The sequence below is a fragment of the Trachinotus anak genome, unplaced genomic scaffold (assembly GCF_046630095.1).
Source record: "Trachinotus anak isolate AG129_WGS33_773 ecotype Australia unplaced genomic scaffold, CSIRO_AGI_Tana_v1 ptg000021l, whole genome shotgun sequence".
NCBI lineage: Eukaryota > Metazoa > Chordata > Actinopteri > Carangiformes > Carangidae > Trachinotus > Trachinotus anak.
This window is the reverse complement of record NW_027273872.1, coordinates 17,492,314-17,506,151: the sequence shown is the minus strand read 5'-3', so window position 1 is coordinate 17,506,151 and position 13,838 is coordinate 17,492,314. Positions and strand designations below refer to the sequence as shown.

The 13,838-nt window shown below is 39.1% G+C and overlaps 2 protein-coding genes across 2 annotated transcripts; one reads left to right on the top strand and one right to left on the bottom strand.

Moving 5' to 3' along the window:
• The first annotated feature begins 4 nt into the window (after positions 1 to 4).
• Positions 5 to 5,571, top strand: uprt (uracil phosphoribosyltransferase (FUR1) homolog (S. cerevisiae)). Its single transcript, XM_071506614.1, has 7 exons — positions 5 to 587; positions 1,804 to 1,846; positions 1,935 to 2,004; positions 2,228 to 2,290; positions 3,382 to 3,543; positions 4,297 to 4,395; positions 5,343 to 5,571. The coding sequence occupies exons 1-7, from the start codon at positions 349 to 351 to the stop codon at positions 5,447 to 5,449; spliced, it is 783 nt and encodes a 260-aa protein (XP_071362715.1). The 5' UTR covers positions 5 to 348; the 3' UTR covers positions 5,450 to 5,571.
• A 1,059-nt stretch (positions 5,572 to 6,630) lies between these two features.
• On the bottom strand, positions 6,631 to 12,815 carry zdhhc15b (zinc finger DHHC-type palmitoyltransferase 15b). Its single transcript, XM_071506615.1, has 11 exons — positions 12,654 to 12,815; positions 12,206 to 12,232; positions 11,994 to 12,088; positions 11,777 to 11,897; positions 11,382 to 11,451; positions 11,052 to 11,084; positions 10,847 to 10,967; positions 10,518 to 10,650; positions 10,214 to 10,340; positions 9,818 to 9,936; positions 6,631 to 7,893 (listed from the first exon to the last, which is right to left on the bottom strand). The coding sequence occupies exons 1-11, from the start codon at positions 12,769 to 12,771 to the stop codon at positions 7,850 to 7,852; spliced, it is 1,008 nt and encodes a 335-aa protein (XP_071362716.1). The 5' UTR covers positions 12,772 to 12,815; the 3' UTR covers positions 6,631 to 7,849.
• Between the last annotated feature and the right edge of the window lie 1,023 nt (positions 12,816 to 13,838).

Here is a 13,838-nt window from a genome sequence, read left to right as displayed (position 1 = left end):
CAGGCGCTGTCAGTGTCACACAGCTAGCAGGCGAGCAGGGGCTGCGGCTTTACGTGACACCAGAGGAAATTTCCGCCGCTAGTTTGATTTTATCACGACGTGATTGAGTATCTTAAGGTCCGTGAATGTGGCCTGACTGGGCAGCCTTCATGCGGTAGCTTGGCGAGCCGGATAATTTCATTTCAAAACAAGAGTCGAAGCTAAAAGGAAGAACACGTTGTCAGCTCGCTCGTCTTTGTCAGGCAGCGGCTGCATCTGTAGGAAGCGGGTCGCTCGGTCAAGAAGCGGTATCTGACCTTAGCACAGATTTAAGAAAAGAGAGAAAAAAAAAAAAAACCCCAGCTCAGGATGCTTTGCCATGATCAGCAAGTGAACGGTGTCAGTGGACAGGAGCTCCCCATGAAGCAAGTACGGTTTGCAAACAACAACAACAACAGCAGCGGCAGCAGCGCCCCTGTAGTGCTGACCAGCTCTGAACCAAGTGATGCAACCGCGCAGCCAGTCAGCCAAGATAATCTGGGCCCTCAGCTCAAACTGCTTCCTCTGAACGACCAGATCCGTGAATTACAGACTATAATCAGAGACAAGTGAGTCCACACTCTTCCATCTTGACATGCAGACCACAGCAGGGCTGGACAATTGATCTATTAACTATTATCGAAATCTCAATGTGGCCAAGTGCAATTTCCAAATCGCAGGAGTTGCATAAAATGCATCACAACATGTCATCAGTGAAGCATTGTGGTGCTGCAAAGATGCCTCAGCCTAAAAATCCTATTCTCCAAACATAAAGGAACATGCTAGTTTGGTACAAGACCTAACAAAAATGGTGAAAATGATGTCGTGACTCATAATGCAATTGCAATGTCAGCTAAAATAATTGCAATATGATTTCCTTGCTATGAAAGAATAGTAAATATGATCTGTGAGTATACGGTCTCTTAAAAATATCATCAGTGATTTGAATATGATGGAGAAGCAGAAGAAGAGTTGAACAGCTCTTCATTTCCCTAAACTAGAACAGTCCAAGAAGAAAAGAAATCATATCGACAGTTCTGCACAGTAAAAGGTCTTCTAACACTTGAATGGTGTGTGTGAAGTGTAGATGCACCTGCCTGATATATGATCCGTATCAGCGCCGGTGCTTATCCAATGAGTCAACATCAGCATCTTCAGTCTCACTGTCCTGCCAGTAGGACAGCCTATACAATAAACTCATGCTGTGCAGCCAAACGTTTTTCAGACCAACAGACCTTAATTTCAATTTCCAGTGAGGAAATATGTGAAATATGTCAGGCTGAGTTATTGGGGAAATTTGTGCAAGACATGTAGAACATTTCCACATAAAAGGAATGATGCAGCCATAAAAAAAAAAAAAAACATGGAGTCTGGTTTTAATATCTCATTCTGTGTGGACATTATGTAGGTTCAATGAAGAGCTGGGATAAGCTGATAAGAGATAAACAGTATATTTGATAAATTGTTTAAAGTAACTTAATGGGGCAATTACAGAGAACAGGATTTTGAGGGGTTAAATACTTGTTCAAATTCAATAGTTAATAATAAATTTGTAAACACCCTAGAACAATAAAAATAAGGATAGTGTATGAACATGTCCACTTATTGTACTTACAACCTAATGTTACCTTACCCATACACATAGAGGGATCACCCCAGTCAGTTCCACACAGTTCGATAAAGATTTCAAATTGAATGAGAGACAAGGTCACAGGTATCAGAACAGTGCTGAGTATTGGCCAATGCCCTCAATCGATCTAATCAAACTAATCTTTACATTTTCAGGACAACCAGCAGAGGAGATTTTGTGTTTTGTGCCGATCGATTGGTAAGCTCATGACTTCATTACTACGTAACATAAGTGTGTGAGTGTGTACATTTTCGAACATCAATATCACTTTTTTGTCCAACAACAGATCAGACTAGTAGTTGAAGAGGGCTTGAATCAGCTCCCGTACTCGGAGTGTACTGTGACCACGCCAACAGGTGAGGACGCCTCTCACGCAACAAAGTCAGTGGGCACGATTTAAGGTTGGACACTGAATCTGAGCTCTTACATGTACAGTCCTCCTGGTCCCAGCAGGACAGAGTTGACCGATTAGAATAACATAAATGCAGGGCTTCTTTTATAGTTCTACCTGCAGCATAGTATATAACTGAGTGGGTTTGTTCAGAACAGCTACATTTTACTTCATTTTTTTTCCTGCAGGGTATAAGTATGAAGGTGTCAAGTTTGAAAGAGGCAACTGTGGAGTCAGCATTATGAGGAGTGGTAAGTTAAACCACCTGCAAAAATAGGGTCTTTTCTTCTTATACTGGCATGAAGTATGTCTTCAATGCATATGTGATTTGTCCCAATTGTGCACTCATGCTGTACTGTACTTACACGTCAAGACAGGCTATTGGCTGCGCTCAATTGTACATTTTTATCAGCAGTTCTTTTCCCTCAGTGAAATTGAATTGATCATATGAGTACTAAATAATATATCAGAAAAATGTTTCGTGAGGGACGAGACAGATGCAGTTCTGTACCTTGCGGAGCATGTTCTCTGAAGACACTGCAGTCAGCGGAACCGACTCGCTCCCGTTCTTTCTCCTTCAGATTTAATTAGACTGTTATCACAGTCATATGCAAAAATCTTAACATAACATAACCTCCTTTTATGATAACGTAGGCCTGTTCGACACACAGCCCAGCTGAAACACTGCATCTAAAGCAAGGCATCAGCAGTTTACGATGGAAGTTAAAACATCTGCACCTATTGGTTTTTATGGAAGTCCGGACAACAGTGGCATCTTAACACGCGTGTAGACTTTGTGTTCAGAGACAGAATTTAATTTGATCTTTATACAGTTAGTTGTTCATTACCTCCACCAAGGAAGATTTGTTTTCACTCGTGTTTGTTTATTTGTTTGTTTGTCTGTAGGATTACACAAAAATGTGTATGTTGTTTGGCACTAGCCTTGCACTCTACAGAGTGAGATGAATGAAATGACATCTACAGTACCTCATTAGATTAGACGTGACAATTTTATCATTATTTGAAGTCAAAAAAGTTTAAAATAAATTGCAATATATTTTATCACAACAATCAGTACACCACAAACCATTGGAGGACTGAAATAGAAGTGTACCATTGCTCAAGTATTGTTACAGGGTGTAAAAAGAATCTCTTCAAGTTTTTGTTTGGACTTGAGCTTCTGTGTTTCTCACTGCAAAGGGCATAGTCATACATACATCACATGTAGGTACAAGTAAATCAGTATAGAGGAAAAAAGTAACACTGGAACAGTTGTACACACCACTTTTAATTAAATGGACAAGATTTTGATCCCAGTTGTGTTCTGTGTGTCTCCCCACAGGTGAAGCCATGGAGCAGGGTCTTCGCGACTGCTGCCGCTCCATCCGCATTGGCAAGATCCTCATCCAGAGCGACGAGGAGACACAGAAAGCCAAGGTCTACTATGCCAAGTTTCCCCCAGATGTGTACAGAAGAAAAGTGCTGCTTATGTACCCCATCCTCAGTAAGTAACAGAGGGCTGAGCACAGTTTATCCCGCTGATGACTCCAGTTTACTCGTCAGTAGCTTGTAAATGTCAAGAGATGTTCATTTTTGTGCAAATGTAAAATAAAAAAAAAAAACAGTTCCATGTATTTCTTCGTTTTGAGAAATCTCCCTGGAGTTGACCTTCACACCAAGTCTGCATTTCCACATCATACAGGCCCATTCACACTGTTCTGATAATTATAGCTCTCATGGTGGAAATTATACACTGCCTGTGAGATAGCCACCAAGCTGCTGAATAGCATAATGAGGGCCAACAAAAATAGTATCTTAATAGCTCTGGTTTCCCAATGTCAAAAAGCTGTGTTTTTCTGCTCTGTTTTAAAAAAAAAAAAAGATTTCAGCCAAGCCAGGTTGAAATTATGTTTTATTATGTCAGACTGATGGAACATAGGGTTACATTGAGGCAAGCTAACAGTGTCAGAAATTAAAGCCTGCCAAGTGCCCAGAGTCATAGGCAGATCAATCAACACACAGCTCAGTACCTTTTTGTGATGCTAACAAAATGCATCAGCTTAAAGCACATAGTCAAATGGTAATGCTTTTAATTTGAAATCTTTTGTATTTAATGAAATATTAATTAACCCAATTCATTGTAAAAGTGAGTCGGAAAGTTTTGCCTTAACACAGTTTTTATATCTGTAAATGTAGTGACATTGTAAAAGGTGGAATGTGAATCAAATGTCGAACCTTGAATTTTCTGTGTTTGCAGGCACAGGGAACACAGTGATTGAAGCAGTGAGGGTGCTGATAGAGCACGGAGTCCAGCCCAGACATATTATCCTCCTCAGCCTCTTCTCCACGCCTCATGGTATACCAATTCAGCCAGCTCACTGCAACTGCAGCTCATCACCAATTTACTTTTATTTACCCACCAGGCCACACTCTCCATTTCTGTTCCTGTTGTATCATTGTCATGATACAACATACAGCTGGTAACCACACTGCTGTTCAGTGGTACTGCTGATCATCAGTTTCGTCCAAGAGATCAACCAACAATGGTCTTAAATTAATGAACAAGAGGTTTTTTTTTATTTTAAATATAAATAGCTGCTCTGTAAAGCTCTGTAATATTGAAAATGATGGGGTAATTTGTTGGCCTTGGGAGTCGTCTCTCCATCAGCTACAGGCCAGATTTACATGACATTTAATGTGGATATTCACGCTTTCCCAGAGAAGGATTTAAAATGTTTTTTTAAGCCCTTGACCTTTCTTTTACTGCTGTCACTGAGCCAAAATTTCCACTTTAACATATTGAAATCTGAAGGGCTTATTACCATATTACCATTAAAGTTTCTAAGCCCTTTAATTCTCCTAAGAGAATGAAGTCTGTTGATTTTAATAACCTCAGATTTTTCTGAAGACGAACAATAAAAATATTTCTATTTCTCTAAAGCCTCCTAGTGGCCACTACAGTCTTAGCAGGCTGAGAGGAAAATGTTATGTAATGCCAGAGGAATTGGCACGCCATCCTTTATTAATAATTACACTAACACTTAAGTAAATATGAATTCCTTTTCGCTGTGCTTTGTCAACCTCAAGGACGGTTAGTAGCATTCAGGGAAAGTCGAGGGATCACTAAAGTAAACGAGATTCATCCTCTGGAGACACCATAGAAAATAAGTTTTATATTGGCTGCTAGTTTCCTATGTTGCTTCATTTTCAGCTACCACTTTTAACAACTCCTGACAGAACTAATGCATTAGAATAACTCTAAAACTCCATCTCATATTGTAACACCTTTTACTTATCTTCTAGGAGCCAAATCTATAATCCAGGAGTTCCCAGATATCACCATCTTGACCACAGAGGTTCACCCAGTGGCTCCGACACATTTTGGACAGCGGTACTTTGGTACCGACTAAACCGAGGACAACAGGAACATGATGGGCAATCTGTTTTGAGTGTATTTTGTTGTTAATTTAGATTTATCTCATGTTCACCTTGTTGTGCCAAAATAAATAATGCAACACTATCTCTGAAGTTACTAGGAGGATACAGAATTAATCATTTGTTTATGCTTTTTTCTTTCTGCATATACTCCTGCTATGGAAAGAAAAAAAACACTGAACCATATATACAAGAGTTCAACATGGAGCATTTTATTTTGCATGTTACAACAACTGAAGGATCAATAAAGAATTTATATTTGTTAACAGACAGAACAGCAAATGAATCAGTTTCAGTATTTTTCTTGGTTCAGAGGCGTTTAAAAAAAGGGAAGCGCCACAATCACAAACTCTTAAGACCATTTAAAAGGGACCATATGTGCTCTAGTGATGCTGAACTCTTATTTCCTGTTTGCAATTGGTGTATAATTTGTCATCTTCTCGTTTTATAAATATCCTACTTTTTGATAAAAGCACATTGCTTCAATAGTTTAAGTGTCACTTGATGGAGCAAAATAAACAGACACTGCCTGCAGCAGTTATGAATCAGTAAACTCAATACACAGGAAAAAAGCTGAACATTATAACAATAAATAGACACAAGACGATATGAAACACTCAACATCCACATCTTTCCTAATGTTTTATACATGCTTTCAAACACCGAATCATACCTAAGATAAAAACGACACAGGTTTAAGCAATAAATGACTCGATTTCTCAGACATGAGCAGCATTTGATTTGGCTTACCCAACACAGTAGAAAAAAAGGATCTGATGAAGCAAGATAAAGTGTCATGACCGTACATCATTGAGGTTTGATAAAGGCCTAACGTTTTACTCATAATTGATAAATGGGTGAACTCAATGACAGAAACGGTTCTCAATAAAGTACACTGGCTAAATACACAAGTCCGTAAGACAAACAATCTTGATAAGGAGAATCTGTTTCAATGACAATATCAAAACACATAAACACAGGTAGTAAAAAATCAGAACATCATATTGCAGAAGACCACTGACCTCTACCAACCAGTGGATGAGGATCAGTCATTTCATCTGCATGTTTAAAAAGAACAAAAATGAAAAACAGACACAGAAGAACCTATGTCCTCTCCTAAATGTGATTTTGTGCCTATAATGAAAAATATTTTCACTTTTTATTTATCATTTTGCATCCACAAAGCAGTGTTATCTGATGATATCTGCTATCTGATGGCTGATATGGTTGAAAACAAGATTGTGAGAAAAAATGTTTATCACAGTATGTCTTGTGTGCTCATCCCAGGCTTAAAAGTCAAAACCGAGCCGTTTATTTTTATTTTAATCAGCACTGTAGCCACCAGCATTTAAATCATGATATATATGTATATATTCAGGATATGATTCCACTGAAAAATGATCTATATTATATTAAGTTTGCTGTAATACTCTGATTCAGATGTCAGCATTGATTATCAAACGTAATGAGCTGTATGCTAGTTTTGATTACTGTCACTTGTCTGATCAGACATTGGTGAAGGCGTTCTAAATCAAACGTTAATGATGAAATACTCTGTTCAAACATATGATAGGTTCTTTCATAAATCGGTGCCTAGGCACCATCTACTCAAAAGCAGGATGCTGGATACATTCTTAGGAGAAGTGGACTCCCAAAACACAGGTATAAATATATTAATAAGGCGCAGGTTAAGTCAGGTATTCTAATATGCTTATGTTCACTGGAAAAAATATATATATATTATGTTAATATGCTGCAAGACCCAAACTGGTAGAGGCCAGACAACCGAATCACTACAAGAGAACTCTGGAGCATTATGGGCGTGAGGTCACATTAGATACCACCCTGCACACACCGAGCTCTAAGGTGCAACACTGTAAACTCAACCCAACACTGAAAGAGAGGCATATAAAAAAAAGCACAGTGCCAGACAGAAGCTTCCCAATTAACAGTAATTCAGAATCTCACAGAGGACTGTGCTTGCAGATGAATAACAAGAAGTAAAGCAAATACACGCCCCGTGGTACTTAACAGTTGCCTTTTTCTATGTGAGGTAATATTTTAAGTTTGTTTTTGTTTTTTTTGTCCAAATGAAACTGATACTGTTTGTCCATCCATGAGGAGACATGTTGCTGCCGCTGGTCATCCAATGAGTTCCTTTGCTCTTCACTATGGTAAATGCCTGGGTAAAAGTGGCAATGATAATCCAAATGCAGGTTTTAATCCACTCGTTTGGCCCCCTTTAGATTTCTTTTGTTTTTTTTCAGTGTCTGAGCATCCATATGATTTGGAATGCATTTGCCTCATGGTACATAGTGAGTGTAATATAAATCTACATCCTCTGTACCAGTGTAAATTGTCCTTACATTAAAATACTACTCCTCCATCTCTATTGTAACAGAGGGGTCTTGGTCCTCAACTGGAATGAAAAAAAAGAAAAGAAATGTCAACATGTTAATGAATCTTTTTTTTTCCCCACAGTTTTTGTTGTAAGCGATTCAGCTCATTTAGTAGTTCACATCGTGTTGCATATAACCACCAGGTGGTAGCAGAATATTATAGTTCAAATTTAATAACAGCAACTATTATACTGGATGATCACTAAAACTGAACAAATACTGTACAAATCTACAGTTGTCTGGTGTGATTACTGAAGCACAGAACGCTCACAATCACACCCCTCAGCCTTTTTAAATCCAAGGTGACAAAGAGTGTCGTCCTGCCAACCGTGAAGGTGCTAGAAGGTGTACAAAGGTGACCCTCTGCACAAAATACTGGTTTGTTTTGTCATTTTTGAAAATTAACCCCCCCTTGAGTTTTGAAAAATTTGGGGTCTTAGGATGGATCCAGGTCAGTTGTATTGTACTAATATATTTCCATGTTCCAGTAGCAAATTCTTATGTTTTTGTTGTTGTTGTGTTGTTAGAACTGGTGACAACAAACTAGTGGAAATGAAATAAAGTCTTTACATTTTATTGTGCCACTGAAGCTTTGAGAAATATTTTTGCCAACAACTAAGGCAATTTTTTAGTATGAAGGCATTAATTTGACACTGTCTGTACTCATTTTTGTGTTAGACTTAAAGGCAGTGGAATCTAGGAACCTTCATTTTGGTAAAACATTTGTGTCAGGCTTGAGAGAGCGGTTTAAGTGAAGCAATCCCTGCATGTATTTGTCTTTTACTATCTTTGGTTTTGTTTTGACTTATCAGTCTCACCACAAGTAACAGTGCAAAGTAATTTGAGAGGTGAAAATTACCAAATAAAAACAATAATTAACCACATAATGAGCTTTGGGAAGACAGCTACACAGGTCTTGTTTCTCAAGAAGTTTTTAATGGATTTTTTTTTTAACTGTTTGGTGGTTTCTAAATATGGCAGATGCAGTACATCAGTGGGTTTAGACAAAACCAAAATTACAGTTATCAATTAGAGCAGGATTGGCAGTAATAATAATAACAATGCCTCCCATGTCTTATGTAAAGAATAGTACATGATTACTATTTCTGTTTGGTAATACATTATTTAACTTAATAACCTCATTAGCAGGACTGGATATACTTTTAAGATTATAGCGATTATAGGAGGACAGTAAGCAGCGCAACAGAACCACTAAGATTTGCAGCTTTTTAGTATGGAACTGTGAAATTCACTTTATCAATTATGGTTTAATTGAGAGTACTCTTTTGTGACAAACACCTACTTTCTTTCAAAGACAATTTCACATTCAGCTTGTCCACTGATTATATCCATTATCAATTAATACACTTTCATTCAGTTAATTGATTGTTCACTCTTTGGCTTTTTTGCTTGATAAATGCCGTAAACAATTAACAAATTATCTAAATAGTTCCTGATTAATTTTGTAATGATTGACAAATCCGTTAATTGTGTAATTGTTTCAGCTCTGGATTCAACACTATAAAAATCCTGGCAACACTTGTTTACTCAGGAAAGGCATTTGCTTGCTCACCATCTATAAAGAGCTTAGAGGCAGGACAAACAGCTCACATTCAAATTTGTATTTTCGGATGCCACCAATCTCCCATATTTTTATGGATTAGGCACTTTATCTTGTGGTGAAACACTAAAGCTGCCACATTTACTGAGGTTAATCGCTCTTCAGACTCTGCTGCTACTGAGAAATGTTGATCCTGTTTATCAGGTCTTGGTTGACACTGCAAATACTGTCTCATTTTTGAACTTGCGGAAAATAAATCATTGACACACAAAGCAGATAGTTCCTGATTTATTGAAGATTTAAAGATACCGGAAAGCAATTGTATTCTAGGTACTACAGCGAGCGTGTGAAAGTATCAGTATGACAAAATTTAAGTTACTCACCTAAGCTTCCTTCCTCAGAGCCATCATCTGACTCCTCCCACATGTCCTCATTAGCTAATAAGGGGTTCTGGGACTCAGAACTCCGATTCTTCAAGGGGAAGTAGTGGCCATTCCCTTGGCTGACGTGTACATTGCACAAAAGAAGATGGAAGCTAGTTAAGGAACCTTGCCCATTACCTAATCCCATTCAATGATCCAATCCCTCATTCTATATTTTGTTCATTTACTCCAAAGCTGCTGTGATTATTTTTAATTATTATGCTCATCTGTACTGCATGGTATTATCATCCTCTAGTTCAGCATTTTCAACAGTACATAACAAATGCAAAATGGGCAGCAGGAGAATAATCAGCTAATTATGCATCTTAGGTCGCTGTTTCTTGACAGCAAACTCACCTTGTGAAGACAGGGATGAACCACAGTCTCCGATTCTCTCCAAATACCTGCTGCAGGTTTTTGCGTATGCCAACATTAAAGCCATTTCTGTCTGGTCCATTGACAAAAACTGGAGCTGAGAAGGCCTCTAAAAAAGGAAAAGCAGGTTTCATGCTTCAACTCCCCTCATCTACTTTTAAAAAGGATTTACAATCATAACAAAAAAAAAAACAACAAAAAGTGATTCGCCTGTCATGTAGGCAGTGAGAACGCAGCTTAATGAGCAGGATCTAAGGAGTTTTCCAATAAATATGTAAACCCTCACCTAAAGTGGATCTGTTCTTGGCCACCAACCAACAGTGATAGCCAAAGAGGAACATGAGACTGACGAAGAACATGAGCGCCACAAACATGAGGAAGAGGACATGGAACTTTGCGGGCTTATTTGGCAAGTCCCCCTGGGAGAGAGAAACAGGAGAACTAGAAACTTGAGAAAAATGGTGGGCTTTAGAAAGGTATAATTCATGACAGAGGGCTTAGTTCTCTGTTCTTGTGTAGGTGCTATTGTGCTGACTATGTACAACTCAAACTCATCATATGACTGCATTATCTCATGTTGAGCATGAGTAATAAATTACAGAAAATAACACTCACCACCCAGAATTTGAGGAAATACTGAAAGACTGTTGCTGCAATGAATATACAGTACAGCATGGAGTAGGACAGGAAAAGCAGGAAAAACTTGTAGTTGGAAAAGCCCACACAGTTGTTCACCCTAAAAGAAAATGAAATTCTGGTGTCAGATTAAAATTAATACACAAAATTATTCTAACAAGGAAATACAGGCAAGTCAACTTACCAAGGACAGTGATGGTCCATCTTCAACACACATCTTTAAAAGAAAAACACAAAAACTCTACATATCATTTTCACAGCACAGCAACTATGGACAGTGCAAAACTCTTTGAATTTGACTTCCAGCTTTTAATATATCCATCTTTACAGGGGTCTGCTGATTCCTTTTGGTAAAACCAGTGTCCTGATTGATCATTAGGATATTCTTTCAATGAGACAGTGTGCCAACAAAGCAACACCTTCTAATTATCACAACAACCCCTGGCCAACAAATATCTCCTTGCCTAGGACAATCTCTCTAGTTGAATGGATTGGGGAGGAAAGGGTGACTTACGTTTCACAAACTGAGCAGTGGTGACAGCGGTCAGGCTTCAGTACCTGGCAGCGGTCGCAGAACCTGATAGCTGGAGACAAGAGGATGGCCAGTTGAATGAACGACATTTGAGCTGAGCTTACCCTTCACATACTTCCTGCGGCCTCGGACTTAGTCTTAGCAATCAGCACTAATGAAAGAGATACATTGGCTGATTACTCAGGATGGGGATGCTCTGGAGCGCACACGAAGCTAATTGCCCTTTCCTACTTGCTTTCAACGCACACAGATTACGTGTGAGATGACGGACTGCGGCTAATGTACCTGTCTTGTTACGCCAGTGATTTTGAGACATAGCAAGTAAGCGAATAATACCATGTGAAGGAAAAAAAAGATTACTTGACAGCACGGTCTACCTCCAGACTGAGCTCGAGTGAAGATGGGCAGTTTCTTTGCAATCTCAACCAGGATTTGTTTCTGGGCATCTGGCCTCTCCTCCATCTCGTATCTTTGCTTGTCTGAGTATGACAGCTGAAACTAGAGCAACAAACATGCATCATGATCAACGTCACATCTACAGCAAGTAAATAAGTCAATGAGTTAATAAATTCAGTCTTTATGAGGTCAGGGTACCTTTTTGCATGGTGATGAAGGAGGGGTAAAGATGGACTTCCAGTAGGTCCAGGAGAACATCACAAAGCAAACATGAAATACTAGTAGATAGACCACTGAAAGCACAAAACACCAGTCACAATAATACATGCAAAAACCAAAATGGCATAAAAGTTACTTTACTGTTAGGTGAGGCACAATACTTGTAGCACAAGAATGAGAGGGGAACTCACCCTTTTCCAATGTGTTGGTGAGTGTAACTGTGAAAAAACGTTAAATTAGCATCAAAACACTAGCCGGATGCAAGAGACTAATAAACAGTGTAGCTATCTGTTAGTGTTGACAACGGTTTGATTACTCAATAGAGGAACCTTCACTGGCTAACACGACCAGCTATATTGACAGGTTGTAGCTCAGAGGCACATCAACAGTCTTTCTATGGCTAAACAGTTAATACTGAGCTCTTAGCGGCAAAGACAGAATAAATCACGAGTCACTTTTTAGAAGCTACATTTTTTCGTTGCCCAAATGAAAGCCCACACCCTACAGCACTTCCGCCTGCTTTGCTAGCTCCTGCTCAGCCTCTCAGTCTCGTTATTTTTGTCAACACTGCTGTGCGGTGATCTGCGACGTCCACGTTTGAAACGATCACAACAAACGACCACAGCTCGTCGTACTTACAAAGGCATAGCTCAAAGACGTAGGCGTAGTATGACCACAACACCACGGAGGTTATAATAAGCACAGGTATCCAGGAGAAAACCCTTTGACAGCATCTCAAACCTCTGGAGAGAGCCATGTTCCATCTAACCGCGGTCCCTATCTGCGATCGACTACCATGCCTGGGGCTGAACCATCGGTGGCATCAGGGAGCGATTTGCCGCACTACAGCGGAGAGACCGGCGTCTTGGTGGTCTGCCATCTGAAATAATATTACAGTATAAAAGTAATACAACTCGAAATGTAACATGTTCACACAGGGCTGAATTTTAGGAAAGTGTAGGTTAGTGTATCATAACCAAAGCAAAGCATAAACATCCCTCAACCTCCAAAATCGAGTATGGTTTACTGGCAACAGAGGAATACATTCAGCATCTAAGTCCTGACTCCTGGACCTTCCACTGTTGTCCCTGTTATTTACTCAGGCACATTTTATTTGAGCTCACATGTATAATAGAAAGCCGCATAGAAAAACATATTTCAAGTGAAGAGACTCAATACATGAGGCATTTCCAACACAAGAGATGTTGGCATGTCAGAGGATAAATCATCCAGTTAATGATGGTCGACTTTAATTTCCTGGTGCTTAACAGGGCAATCTTTAATGTCATAACACCAGTGCTTTTCCTTCTACTGTAAGTCAAACTGTCTGGGCTTATTTCTCAGGAAGCAAATCAAACACAAAGTACAGAATTATATACATTCTGTATGGGGATGCCATTAGGTAGCACATTTTTTATATTCAACAGAGGGTTTGACTCCACCATTATTACAGGTAGCCGTTCATTGTGCTGCACGGCACCAACCTTCAGAAAAGAAACATTACCCATAGTCTCTAATCTGTGTTTGCTTTATTAGTTCTGGTTTTACATTCTTTAAACAACCAGGAAGGTTGTTGACAGGTCCTCCGTGTAAAATCCTATCAACCATTTTTTGAATGTGTGGAGGTATAAGTACCAGGGCATTTACATTACACTTGTTTAACTCTTTCTTTTTTATACACAAAACATACACACATAATTTTATTGCCATAAATGTATACTTAACTTGGGAGCAATTTTGGGTCCAGTGTCTTTTCAGGGACATTTTGCCATGTGGACAGGGGGAGCTGGGATCAAACCACAAACCTTTCCTACAATTAATGGC

Bases quoted from the DNA above. Each gene is read 5' to 3' on its own strand.
- uprt (XM_071506614.1), top strand. From the start codon at position 349: ATGCTTTGCCATGATCAGCAAGTGAACGGTGTCAGTGGACAGGAGCTC. The intron at 3,544-4,296 runs GTAAGTAACAGA...CTGTGTTTGCAG, and splicing joins GCTTATGTACCCCATCCTCA to GCACAGGGAACACAGTGATT. The intron at 4,396-5,342 runs GTATACCAATTC...CTTATCTTCTAG, and splicing joins CCTCTTCTCCACGCCTCATG to GAGCCAAATCTATAATCCAG.
- zdhhc15b (XM_071506615.1), bottom strand. From the start codon at position 12,771: ATGGCTCTCTCCAGAGGTTTGAGATGCTGTCAAAGGGTTTTCTCCTGG. The intron at 11,452-11,776 runs GTAGACCGTGCT...TCTTGTCTCCAG, and splicing joins CACTCGAGCTCAGTCTGGAG to CTATCAGGTTCTGCGACCGC. The intron at 11,085-11,381 runs GTAAGTCACCCT...TTTCTTTTAAAG, and splicing joins CACTGCTCAGTTTGTGAAAC to ATGTGTGTTGAAGATGGACC.